The sequence below is a fragment of the Calypte anna genome, chromosome 3 (assembly GCF_003957555.1).
Source record: "Calypte anna isolate BGI_N300 chromosome 3, bCalAnn1_v1.p, whole genome shotgun sequence".
Lineage (NCBI taxonomy): Eukaryota > Metazoa > Chordata > Aves > Apodiformes > Trochilidae > Calypte > Calypte anna.
Genome location: NC_044246.1, coordinates 65,920,358 through 65,934,135, shown reverse-complemented (window position 1 = coordinate 65,934,135; position 13,778 = coordinate 65,920,358). Strand labels below are relative to the sequence as shown.

General features: G+C 42.9%; 2 protein-coding genes across 2 annotated transcripts in view; one reads left to right on the top strand and one right to left on the bottom strand.

Moving 5' to 3' along the window:
* Nucleotides 1-13,778, bottom strand: part of MCM9 (minichromosome maintenance 9 homologous recombination repair factor) — a 48,100-nt gene that overhangs the window by 16,742 nt on the left and 17,580 nt on the right. The gene's annotated exons all lie outside the window — the stretch shown is intronic.
* Nucleotides 1,526-12,533, top strand: ASF1A (anti-silencing function 1A histone chaperone). Its single transcript, XM_008497339.2, has 4 exons — nt 1,526-2,021; nt 5,685-5,800; nt 10,256-10,432; nt 12,101-12,533. The coding sequence occupies exons 1-4, from the start codon at nt 1,913-1,915 to the stop codon at nt 12,311-12,313; spliced, it is 615 nt and encodes a 204-aa protein (XP_008495561.1). The 5' UTR covers nt 1,526-1,912; the 3' UTR covers nt 12,314-12,533.

Here is a 13,778-nt window from a genome sequence, read left to right as displayed (position 1 = left end):
CCCTGCCCCCCATCTTCCCTTGGTTCAAGGAGCAGAAACTGCTGAAGCCTTCTCATCACTGCACTGCTGCCACAGTACCCATTTGTTCCCGGTCAGAAAATAATATTGGAAAAATATGTTTCCTGATAGCATGTACTTCAGCTTATTGTGAGGAACCTTCTCCATTGTGCCATTTTTCCACAATTCCTGGACTCTCCACTGAACTACTCAGGCAGTCAATTGTAAAGCAGAATTATAAAAAAGCAAAAAAATCTATAGTCTTGTGACAGACAGGAGGAGAATGCAATTTAAAAGTGGAGCGAGCAATAAATCAGGCCAGTATCAGATGATGGCATTTATTTGTACATACAAACGAAACGTGCCATCTACCTTCCAAACCTTGTATAGGTTTGGAGATGTGCTGAAAGCGGAGGGCCTCCGTGCCTCAGTGCTCTGCTCTCACCCAGTGCAGGTCTCGCAGCTACTCTGCTCCTGCCAGCAGGGCTTGGCCTTTCCATACAGGTGGGAAGATGGCTCCTACATCTCTTCCTGCTCTGCACAGTCCACCACATTCAAGGGCACCCCGCAGACAAAACCAGAGTCTGATGGCTGTGTATTCATTTCCACACAGAATCTCCTCTTGAGGTGCTGGTACACAACTCATCGCAAACTCGAACACCCCCCTGCCCCCCCTCCCCCCAACCCCTGAGTGCTTTCTGCTCTTCCCACCCCATACCTTGGCCCCTAGAGCAGCAGGAGACATGCAAACTGGTCCTACAGCGCCATGTCACTTCCCTCCATCCCTTGCCTGTGGCAGCCACAAGATGGCTTCCTCTACAGGCCTCCTACTGCCACTCAAGATGGCCTCCTCTCTGGGTTTCCTACAGCTGCACAGGGAGACGTTTCAGTTCACGATGCTACCTCAGCTGCTCTCGACAAATAAGAGGCATGGGACTGCTTCTTGTCAGCACATCTGTGTAAACGACACGCTCTTTCTCCACAGCCCTTCCGATGGTGGACGTCTCTAGCAGCAGTGAGGTGGACCCATGGCAGAGTTCAAACCTCCTGCCCGTATCTGGAGTACTCAGCAACCCGCCAGCAAACCCCCCCTTTATTCAGAGAGCACCCCAGTCAGTGAGGGACCCGTTACCCCGTCTCCGCACACATTTTGACCAAGAGGCGGCACCAGGAGGGGCCTGACTAGGGCAGCGCAGCTCCCCTGCAGTGTTGCCCTCTTGCAAACCGATGCCCCCCCGGGCAGCCCCACAGCCCAGAGCCGGGGTGGCTGGCCCCGGGAGCCCATCAGCGCTCAGCCGAAAGCAGCTCACTGTGTGGATCCGGCCACCCTCTGAGCACAGAAAAAGGATGAGGAAAAAAGTCTTAAAAAAAAAATAAAATAGCAAACAACCAAACCCCAAAACCCCACGATAGCCCCGCAAGACAGAGCGTAGCCCCACACTCGAGGAAAGCCGAAGCTGGTAGGGGCGGGGGCCCCCCGCCCTCCCCGGCTCCGCCCGCCCGGCCTCGGTCTCGCCCCGCCCGGCCGTTGGCAGGCGGTTTCCGCCGCTGTCCGGGCGGGGGCGCCGCAGGCAGGCGCGGGGAGCCGAGCGGGAGCGGCGGGGCCCATCTTGCTGCCGCTCGGCCGCCGTGCTCAGGGAGGAGGGCCTTAGGGCGGCGTGCGGCCAATCCGGGCGGGCGCTGGCGGCGAGCAAGGCAGAATGGGCTGTAGTTTAGTGAAATAGGAAAGCTGCAAACAGTGTGGAGTGTTCCTGGTGTAAATAAAAGGGGGGAAAAAAAAGTTTCTGCAAGTCGCGGCTCTGCAGCCTCGCTCCGACACTGGCACGGGGGCTGGTGCGTGGCAAACAACCAACACACTGGACTTGGTGGTGCTGCGTGAGCACGCTCTCCCTATTGTTTGTGTTTTTTTCAAAATATGGCAAAGGTTCAGGTGAACAATGTAGTGGTGTTGGATAATCCGTCTCCTTTCTACAATCCTTTCCAATTCGAGATCACATTTGAGTGCATAGAGGACCTGTCGGAAGGTGAGTAGAATTTTTCCCGATACGGATTTTTTAACTCGGGGCTCTCCTTTTCACGGGTTTTAAGGCTTAAACTTTGCACAGGCCTGCTCCTACAATTTCACAGTTTCTCCTTCACCGCATCGCCGTGCCGAGGCGAAGGGATGTTGCTCGCCGGCGCCCGAGCCGCCGCCGGAAAACCGCTCTCCCCCGGACCGGCGGGGAAAGTTGGCGGCGTTCGCCCGCCCTGGCCGCCGAGCCGGGGCCGTCTCTCCCCGCCGCGCCATCGGCGAGGCGAGCTTCAAGTTGCGAGGAACTTGTTTGAGTGGTGGTAGCCATGTTGCCAGCTTTGTGTGTGCGTGGGGGGGGGGGAGCACGAGAGGGAGAGGGTTAACCGGGCTCGGCCGCCGCGCATCTCCGCGCCCGCGGGGAGACGGTGCTGTTGCGCGGCCGGCGACCCTACACCCCGGCGTTACTCGGAGCGCGGAAACCCTCCGCAATGAGCGTTTCGTTGGCTTTGTGCTCCATTTTAATACTTAAAAAAAAAAAAAAAATAAAAAAATCGCTGCGGGAGGCAAAGGCGGACGGGCTCGTCCCCGGGTACCGGCAGCCGGCAGCCACGGCGGGGGTTATCGCGGAGGGTGCGCGGGGCCGGCTGCTCTGCGCGGCGCGGTACGCTGGCTGCGGGAGCCCTGCCGGTGGGGGAGGGGGCCGGCCGCCAGCCACTATTTTTGGAAGTCACTCGAAAGTTACCGGCTGCCGCCAGAGGGGGGGTGCGGCCCCGGCGCCGCCGCCGCCCTGCAGCCGCCCTACGGGGACCCCCAGCCTGCTTTCGGGGCGCCGGCCGTGCTCCCCACCGAGGGGCGCGCCGCCGCCGGCGGACTCCCGCCTTCCCCTCAGCCGGGCGGGCCGCGAACCGCCTTCGCCTCAGCGGCGCTGCGCAGCGCCGCCCGCCGGCAGGCCGCGCCGCGGGAGTCGCCCCGAGAGGCCCCGCGTCGCCCCTCGGGCGGGAGTTTTGAACACCGCAGCTTAGGGCGAGGAAAGTGGCGGCGGGCTGGGAGGGGAAGCGGGGCGCTTCTGCCCGCCGGCAACGTCGAGAGCGAGGGGGAGGAGGAGATGGCCCGGCCGGCGTTGCCTGAGGGCCGAAGAGGACAGCTGTCTGGCCCCGGCGGCTTCTCGCCCCGGCGGAGCCCAGCGGCCTGAGGGGCGAGGGAAAGGAAAAGGCTAAGCCGAGTTCGGGGGATGATCGCGCCTATCGGCCTCTCTATCGTTGCGGTTAAACTTGCCTCACCCTGCCCGCCCCTGTAGCAGCTTTTACTTGTGCGCGCTCAGCATGGAGGGAGCTGGCGCTGGCGGGAACTTGAGGGGAAGTCTCGGCCGAGCCTGGGATTTCCTCTAGGCCTCTGCCGCCGGTCTCCTGCCTTTTACAAGTGACCCACGCTTTAGTTAGAGCTGCCCGTGGCAGGCTGTGCTGCTCCCTGCCCATCTCCAGGTTGCCCATCTCCGGACCTTTCTAGTCAGTCTGACCTCGATGGCAGCTGCTGTGGCAGGTGGCTCAGGGGCTCTGCACAAGGCCTTACGCCTTTCCTTCCAGTTGTGCACAGCTGTAGGTGACGTGGTCCTCACTCCCTGGATGTACTTTAGAATTAATCCCGGACAATCAGGATGGGAAGTATTATAGATGTTTTAAAGCAAAGTTCTCAGTTCCCTTCCCCCACCTAAATGCTAGTTGACTACAGAATAAATTCAGAATGAGCGCTATTTTTCACATGGCCTTTTCTATACTTAATTAAGAATGTGCTGGTTTTGCCTTAGCTTTCGGGTGTTAAAATGTCTATTGATTGTGCTGTTTTATGTCTATTGATTGTGCTGTTTTCATCCAGTCCTTTGCAGCACTGATCTTAAAATTAAATTTGAGTGCCACCCCCTCTTCAAAAAAAAAAAGTTTTTCTGTATCAAGATACCTAAACAGTATTTGAGTCAACCTATTAAATGTATGTTTTAAAACTTTAAAAATAGGTCAGTTTGCCAGTACTAAATACTACTACTGGTTTAGAGTGAACTTCATACTGTTCTCCTTGGATAACAGTACACGATAGCATGTTAATCTTAAGCAATTTAGCCTAAAAGTCTTCTCTTGTAATTGGTAACTCAGTCAGAAGCTGACAAAGGAGGTCCTTAATTTTCCTACATGAGCAATAGTCTGTAATGCTGGCAATAGCTAGTACTAGGTGCTTAGAAGGTAAATAAAACCTCTGGTACAGTACCTAGCCAGTTGCAGTGTCCTGTACAAAGGAGTAAAATCTTTTCCTAAGCACTGCTAATTAAGTTACTTAACATCCCAATACCTGCATTGAAGTAAAACGTGATAAGGAAGAATTCATTAATGAGGAAAGAGTTAGAGTCCTCATCAGTCGCGGTGCTGCTTTTTTTTCTTTTCTAAGCTTAAGTTCAGTTCCTGTGTCAAGAAATCAAAGCGCAGAGCTTTGGATTTTGCGGAGTACTGATGCAATAGGGTACAGGCTAGTGCTTTAAAGTAGAAAATCAGGGCATTTTTTAAAAGGAAAAAGTGTACCACTTAAGTTTTTAAGGTCCAGTTTTGAAGCAACTCTTTCATTTTTAAAAAGACTTAGTCATAGTTTTATGTAATAGTGATCTTTTTTCTCTCTTTTAAGAGTAATTCTAGATATTTACTTAGGCATATGATTTTAATCAAAAAGTGAAATTGAAAAGCTGGCCTGGGAAGATGTAATATATGCTGATTTGCAGCTTCAACTTGGAAACACCTGTAGTGTAGAGAGGGAGAATTAGAAAGAACTGAATTGTAAGAAGTTAATGATTTTTGGTGCTACAAAAGGGTACTTTCTTTTTTTTCCCCTATAATACTGTTACAGAATGTGGATAAAATCCAAGCACCAATACCTTTGACCAGAATATGATCTTACAATGCTATCTCAATTCTCCATACTTATTCAGGTTACACAAGTTATGCATAAAGGAATGAGGGTGTGCAGTTAGTGTGCCTGGTGCAGTTAGTTGTGTGTGTAATGTGCCTCAGTTAATTGCCTTTCCTGATCTGTATTAATTTAAGCTGTGAGGTGAATATGTGGAAGGTAGGAATTACCTTTTGAGAGGTGGGTCAGTAATCAAGGCATGCAGTGTGTTATAATCATAAATACACATCATTCCTGTGCTGAAGCCATTCTGACAGGCTATGAGAAAATGTTAAGCATAGCTCCCAACAAGCAAATGTGCCCTTTCCTCTAAAGAATTTGAAAATTAACCTGCCTATGAAAATAGAGGAGTTCCTGCAGTGCTGACTGGCTGTAGGGAGAGAGTGGGATGACGGGGTTCATGAAGACTGGGGCAGGCATTGATAAAACTCCCCAGTGAATCACAGAATTGTAGACTGGTTCAGGTTGGAAAGGACCTTGAAGATCACCTAGTTCCAGTCCTCCTGCATGGGCAGGGACATCTCCCACTAGACCAGGTTGCTCAAAGCCACATCCACCCTGGCATTGAACAGTTCCAGGGAGGGGGCAGGCCCTTGTTATTTTAGGTGTGTGTCCAAAGAAGCGATTTTAGGCTACACAGAACTGTGGATAGGCAAAAGCAGAAGATAAAACTTAAATGATAATTAATGTTTGGTTTTTATGTGTTGTTTTTTGTGTTTTTTTTTTTCTGTAGACTTGGAGTGGAAAATAATTTATGTGGGTTCAGCTGAAAGTGAAGAGTATGATCAGGTGTTAGACTCTGTTTTAGTAGGGCCTGTTCCTGCAGGAAGACACATGTTTGTATTTCAGGTAAGTTTGATTTCATTGTTGCTAAGAGTCATGTTAATTTGTTTAAAAATTGCTATCAAACTAAGGCACTTGAAAAATATTTCAGAAAACTATTTCAGTCAGCTCTTCACATACGGTATCTTCAGCTATCTTGCTTTAAAGTCTGTTCATGAGTGGATATTTTTGCCCCTGGTATTTCCATGGTAGTGTTTTCACTTGTGGTATCAATAATTAGTAGAGATGGTGATACAAGCAGTGCTCCTGTAGCCACTTGATAATTTTGACAAGCCTGGTTTATAAGTGTATTTGAGATCATTCAGTAATCAAGAGTGCCAGTTACCTTATTTACACTAGCACCCATCACGCTTAAGTTTACTGAAGTTGGTGAAAGATGCACATAATCAGGAGCAGCAAGTTAACATAGGTAACATCTTCAGAACATCATGTCAAGTATATTGTAAAACTCTGCCGGAAGAGTAGAGAGTTAATTTCTGTTCATCAGGATAAATGTTCAACCACAATGTTTGGCTGAGCCTGCTAAACCACAACATTTAGTAATTTGTAAAGTAAGACAGAATTCCAGTTGTAGGTAGATGGCAGGCATCTGGGACACGTGTGCCTAAAGACTGTCCAACAAATACTGGAGCATGTGACAGTCCTATAAAATACTGCTGCTAAAGCCAAACGTTGCTAAGAAGGAATAACAAAGGGAAGGAAATCATGGGAAGAGCAGCACTAAGATGGCTTACTGCTTACTGCCTGTTCTGATTTCCATTTTAAGTCAGCAGGGGAGGGGGACAACACAACACTATAGCAGACTTGCCTAAATTCTTACAGATGTTTTCTTTTGTTTGGATTTTTAAAAATCAAAGATATGATTTAGCTCACTTTATTCTCTATTAAATACTAGTATTCTCTATTAAATACTAGTATTTGTCTTGTAAACCGAGAGCAAAATCCATCAGCAGAAAAATCAGACTGAAACTGAGTGCAGCTTATTGTATAAGAACCATGCTACTTTCCCCAAACACTGTAAATTCATGTAACTATTCCATGGCAAAGGCATGGAGTATGAGAATTAAAAAACCAAAAAGTCCTAGTGAATATAGTTTCTTATTTTTCACAGTTACTGTAACTGTTTTAAAATACCAACATTTTTTTTATTAATCCTGTAAGCTCCAAGACAACTTTTTTTTTTCTTACAGGACAGGCTAAAAGAATAGGATTAGACTAGAGGTTACATTTGTCAACCACATACATGCAAATCAGTCTTGAAACACTGGGTTTAGCACTGGGCTTAATTTTTCCACACTACAAATAAAGCAGATGTGTAACAAATGCATCACTTACTAACAGTTCCTCCATTATCAAGCTCTTACAGCTTATGGCATTAATTGGTCATTAATAGGTGATGCTCTATTGCCCACAAAGGGGCTACCTTGTAGGACTATATCCAGAGAAATAAGGTGGCATATTTAAAAATATGCACTGTTCTCAGTTAAGTTATATCCATCCATTGTTGATGGTGATGGAAAGGAGCAGGAAGCAGGTGCCTAAAAAGGCATCTTTTGGCTGTATGATTAGGGTGGCCTTGAAAATTAAAATCACTGGTCTTGCAATTTCTGTAGGAGGGGCTTACTGATTGTATCCTGGCAAGAACTGACACTACAGCTAAATTAGGAGTAAATATGTAGACATTTGGCTTGGATTTTAATAGGTCCTATAAGAGAGCCAGTACTTATTTTGTGTTATAATAAAGTCTTCCTTTTTTTTCCTATGGAAATACATTTGGTCTAAGTATACTACACCTCAAAACCATTGGATTTCAGGTGAGGATAAGACTCAACTAATGTTCATATGAACTACCAAAATTCAGAGTGCTGCATTAAGTCTTTGGTGATGACTGCAGCTATTTTATTCAGCAAACTAAAGGAGCCTGGGAGACACAGAGAGCTAGCCAAGGAAGGCCAGAACGGGGCAAAGCACAAAACTGCATGAGGCTTATAATACAAAGAGGTTGTCTTCACCAGTGGTGGAACAAGGAAAGTACCTTTGCAAAGGTGTATAGAATTTTCAGCTAATAATATGCTGTAGGTTTTTCTAAATAGAAAATAAATTTACTGGCTGAAATGGTAAGTAAAATGTAGTACCACACAGATAAAATACCAAGGATGATAAAATTAGATTATAAAACTACCTTTGTAGAAAAGATGTGTATCAGGTTGGGAAGTCAGCCTTAGATACATACTTTTCAGACTTACACAACCAGCTTAAAACAAAACAAACCCCCCCCAAACAAAACAAAACCCCAAACAAAACAACAACAAAAAAACAAACCACCCAGAACCTAAAACATTTAAAAAGGTTTCCATATTAAAATCCTACAGCATGGCCTGTGTGGTTCTAAATACCAAGATAGTGGCAGTGAAACCTGATTCCTTCTCTCTGCACTTGGGAATTTGTAATAAATAAATTGTCAAAATTGTTTTTGAGAATATAACCACATAAATAATTTACTCTCTGGAAGTGGGGATATGACCTTAGGTACCTACTCTGCAATAATAGCTATGCAAATAAATGTATCATGGGGAAAAGCAAGATAACTACATTGAGAGATTTTATAAAATTCTCAATTTACAGCGTAAGAATTGCATAGCAAGACTGATTTTTCTGCAAAAGTTAATCTGCTGCCTCTTCTTCCCTGTGAAAATACGTATTTGCAACTGGTCATTTAACAGTTGGTTGTATTAAGCTCTTCTTTTCTCATCTACCTGTGCATGATAATTTGTTTTCCAGGCAATTAAGAGATTTGATATCCAACACAGGAAGTTCAAAATTTGAGAAAACAGTTCATTGTGCTTTCCACTCAGTACAACAATGCTTGAGAGTTAAGTAGGACAGTTATGTAGGATCCAAGTATTTCCTTGGACTTGCAACTGTACAATAGAATATTACAGGACACGAAATGACAATGGAAACATGAAAGTAACTCTTACTCTAGTGTGGGATTTTGAGTTTCACGGGGGGGGTTGAACAGAAGTGTCCTTCTGCAGTGTTTTAGTCTGTAATTCCTACTGTGGAATTCCAAGTAACTGCATGGTCATGGGCACTGTTAGAACAAGACTACTGAATTAGTGACTTCATATGTATTGGTGATTATTCTAAATTCTTCAAGCTTCTGTGCTTGTTCTATTCCTTAGTCATCTTTTCCATTCCCCTGTGCAAACCGTCAAGCTATTTGGTCATTTTCTATTCCCTTCAGGGCTGGGAGAAGTTGTCTTCTACCTAATTCCCAGGTTGCTGCTTCTCCCCCTGGAGTATTTTACCTGACCTAAGTCTTCTGCAGAGTGCCTACAGCTTCTTATAAAAAGCTAGAGTGGTTTGAAGGCTCAGAATTGAAGTAGCAAAGAGCAGAAGCCAATGATGCATTACCATAGCTCCCAAATTTCACAGTGCTGGAGCATATAAATAGTACAGAAAAAGCAGAGATGAGAAGGACAGCAGGAATTAATACCATTTGGTCTGTAGGCAGGATTTCATTACACCTGTACTAACAGTGCTAACATACGCTGTTGGAGGTAACAACTTGTACTGGGGGAAAAAGGTACTCATTGTTAGGTTCAGATCTTAATTTAAAATCATATGTATCAAATTCTTTAATTTATCTTTAGATTGCTGTTACTTTAAATCCTACAGCAATATTAGGCATCATTTTATCAATAAATGTCCAGTTAGGAAGCATTCTAAGGGACCAGTATGATCAGCACTTTAAGAGGCAAATTTTATTCATTATTAATCAATGCTACAGGCAAAGCCACTCTAATTAAGGACACTGAGGAAGATTTTGAGGGTTGCCTACTAATTAGGATTGCATCCTGGCTAAAAATGTCAGCTATCTTAGAGAAACGATGCATTTAACTGCATATATTTTAACAAGTGTAGGCATATGGAAGGAGTCAAGAGGGAAGTCTTACTTTCCTAGAAATTTGTGGGACAGCCCAAACCTCATTGTAGCCTGTCTCTAGTCTTCTTGCTGAAGTATAAATTACAGTCTGCATTTTTAACAGTTTAGTCCTTTTAAAAAAACATGTACAGACCAATTCAGCCTCAAAGGTACAAAAAATAAAAAAAAATTTACTCTGATAAATTACTGAGATGGGCTGGAGAACAATGCCACAGTAGAATTGAAGGTGTGTTGGTGCATTTGCTTGAGCAATGTGTTAAAAGTAGCTTTGGATCAAAGCTGTCTAATCACCCATGAGAAATGTCAGTACACAATATTACTGCATTCAAAGTATTTGTGTGCTAGCAGATAGTGCTGATGTTGTGAAAGCAAGTATATCTTCTGGTTAACTTGAAGAACCATTTTAAATATAGTCACTGTTCTGCTGCTGAGATATACTACTTAAGATTCATCTGCTAGATAAGCATGTAGAATAAATTTTATTTTAATCCATCTTTCCTTTTTATATTTAGGCTGATGCACCTAACCCAGGGCTTATTCCAGATGCAGATGCAGTAGGTGTAACAGTTGTGCTAATTACATGTACCTATCGAGGTCAAGAATTTATTAGAGTTGGCTACTATGTAAACAATGAATATACTGAAACAGAACTGAGAGAGAATCCACCAGTAAAGCCAGATTTTTCTAAGGTAAGAAATGTTTTGTTCTAATCATATCAAAGGTATGATTCCAGAAGGAGGTTTTTAAGAAACGAACCCAAGTGATTCCACAAAGTGCATGGAATGAGGCATTAAATAAGAGAAAAGACTTGGGGGTACAAAGTGCCATGTAGTTGCCCTACATTTGGAGAACATTGAGAAACCTCAGTGAGTTTCAACTTGCTGAGTTTCAAGCAGGTGAAAACCTTGGCTGGACTTCATTATTATTTTACACTGTGTGAAATAAACTAGGGTTCCCTCTACCTGCATCACTGACAAAGTGGCTCTGTTCTTTGGAAAAACAGAGCAATGTTTCTTCTAGAACAGTCAACCTGGAACTAAGTTTAAGTATTAATTAAATTCAGTTGTTATCCGGTTGTCCTAGTGTTAGAGCTACAGTTTCTGCCAAAAAAGGACAAACAAATTGAAGAACAAGTTGTGTATAAAATGAGGAAAAGCAGCTAACATAGTAAGAGCAGGTTGGGTCATTGATTACATAATGATCAGATGCTCAGTATGTTCTCAAAATTCTGGTTTATCTTGAGAATTCTTAAGCTTACAACTTCCCTTTCTTTTATTTCAATTAAACCATGTACTTACTGGTTATTTTTGGTTTACATGCCAGAATGTGGCCTTCTTTTATGCACTTGAATTTAGAATTGCCTAGAACTCCTAGTCTTAGTTCTCTGCTTGTACAAAAAGCTAGCTCTGCTTCTATGAAGAAACAGCAAAAGCTATCATGTATTTTAATTTCTTAGTACGACTTTGGGACAAAATTTAAACATACAAGTAGAAGGTTACTAAATTGATTAATTGATGGGTAGTAGACCCTACTAGGTTCAGAAAAAGAACTGGTCTTATTAACTTGCATAAGAGGGTTGGATAATATTTAATGAGTGTACTTCCTTGGAGAATAAAATCAGCACTAGCTCCAAGATGGTTTTTTGCTGTGAATAACCTTAACTTCTGTAATGAGTGGCCAGTGATGGTAAGTTGCCAGCCTCCAGTTGGCTACCTTGAAAATAATATGTTTTCAAAGGAAAATGAAGGCCAGCCATGAGAATAAAATATATGACAAATGTCTAGGCATGTCCACTGCCACAACATTAATATCCTCCAAATCTTAAGTAATGTCTTTTTCTTCTAAGTCTTTACTAAATTAAAGTTCAGTTAGTGAAATCCATCTAAAGCATACTAATTTAAGGAAAAGCTGTACTCTTAAAGACAGAGTTAATGGAATTGATATAATTATTGCAAATTCAAAAAAATTGCTGCAGAATTTTATGAAGTGCTGTGCTTTGCAGAAATTTTTGTGGGGGTAATAATTTGCTTTACTGAATCTGGCTGAAACAATAAACACTTTACTTGCAGAGTTCTCATACAGCCTTGAACTCTCAGAACAGTTAAAAATACCATCTCAAGAGAGCAATTCTTCTGCTGAGTAGGATATTAAAATAAATGAAGAGTGGTGTGTTTCTGTAAGCATGTTTCTGATCCATTGATAATAGCTATAGATTCACATTTATGAGTTACCTTTGAAAAAAAATGTTTTACATATAGAAGACCATGGGGAGTAAAAGGAAAAAAAAATCTATATGCACCTGAACTCCAGTTTGAGATGTACACATTACATAATCCGTGTCTTTTCTTCTCTCCCAGCTTCAAAGGAATATTTTGGCATCTAATCCCAGAGTCACAAGATTCCACATTAATTGGGAAGACAACACTGAAAAACTGGAAGATGCAGAGAGCAGTAACCCAAATCTACAGTCACTGCTTTCTACAGATGCATTACCTTCAGCATCAAAGGGGTGGTCAACATCAGAAAACTCATTAAATGTTATGTTAGAATCTCATATGGACTGCATGTGACTAACCACCACCATTTTGGTACTGTACATGTGTTAAACTGTAAAAACAACCAGAACTATTCCCTCAGATTCCATAAGTACATAGTTGTCAAGCAATGTGAAGAACTTGTTTTAAAACATCCTGTAGAAAGTTTATAAAAAAAAAACAAAAAACAAACCAAAAAACAACCAAACAGTATTTGAGCAAATTGTGGAATATAAATACAACTATTTTTAAGTAATTGCCTTTTTTCTCTAATGTGTTATTCTATGTGGTCTAAACCAAACCTGATTAAAGTATACATATTCTCCCCCCTCCCCCTTTACTTTATAAGCACTGCTAAAAGCTAAGAGAGTGAAAGTTTAAACATTCAGGCAAGATGAAGGAATAATGTCATGTCCTCATCTCTGATATCCAGATTGCCAAATATGAAGTGCCCTTTAATAGCAGCTTAAGAACAAAACTCATTAGATGAAGTGCAAAGAAAATAGTATCTCTTAAAGAAAAAAAAAAGTCCAAAAATGTCTTCCTGCTGTGAAAGCAGACAGTACAGTATAATTTTAGGTGCAAGCTTCTTTTCATTTCAAGGCACATACTTGTTACTTAAAGGATGCAATTTGAGATTTACCATCTGCTATCTTGGATTTTAGGATTCTTTTTTGTGTTTTAGATCTACTGCTGCTGTTTAGTCAAACTGGTTTGTTAAGGACAATGTTTTGTGTGGATTTGGGTGGGTATCTCAGGAAAGAACTCTTTTTCAGCCACCCTAATAGCACAGAATTGGTTGGAAGGATTCAAGCAATTACTAGAAAATGCAAGCATCAAAAGGGGTAGCATGAGTATCCAAAAATGCTCTTCTGCAGGGTTATTATGTAAAACTGCTGTTAGGTACGTTTATTTTCAGGTATGCTTCATTCTTGTAGTCTTTTTGACTAGTAATAAGGAGTTTAGATGCTTTCTTTCAGGTTTTTGGAGCATCTGGAGTTTAGAACAACTGTTTTCTCTACCCTTTAAGGCAATTCTATGCACTGGTATAAATCAAGATTCAAGCCCTGTTGTGGCAGGCATGTCACACTCAAGAATGCATTGCCTGCCCTGAAGCTCTTGCACCGAGACATCTCTGTTACCTGAGGCATCCTCGAAGATAAAAAGAACTAAGCAGTAAATTGTAAAGACTTAAAACATTATTATGACACTAACAGTTTAGTTATTCCTTCCAATCCTCATTAGCCTCATATGTTTACTGTGACTATATGTGCATTTAAGATTGTAATCTGTCATGTCAGATTACAGGAATAATGTTCCTATAGTTACTAGTAACTGCCCACACTGTGAACCCTTGTAGGTTCCAGGCCCTTAAAAAAAAAGGTAGATTTCATGTTGACTGACAGTATAGCTCTGAATAAAAATGGAAAGCTTTCTCTTCTCTTTTTGCATTCTCTAATAGGGATGAAGCTGTCCCAAGCAGTCAGCACTTTTGTCTTTC

What these genes read in the sequence shown, in the direction of transcription:
- ASF1A (XM_008497339.2), top strand. Translation starts at nt 1,913, where the DNA reads ATGGCAAAGGTTCAGGTGAACAATGTAGTGGTGTTGGATAATCCGTCT. An exon ending in CATAGAGGACCTGTCGGAAG is followed by an intron (nt 2,022 to 5,684) that starts GTGAGTAGAATT and finishes TTTTTTCTGTAG; the next exon opens with ACTTGGAGTGGAAAATAATT. An exon ending in GACACATGTTTGTATTTCAG is followed by an intron (nt 5,801 to 10,255) that starts GTAAGTTTGATT and finishes TTTTATATTTAG; the next exon opens with GCTGATGCACCTAACCCAGG.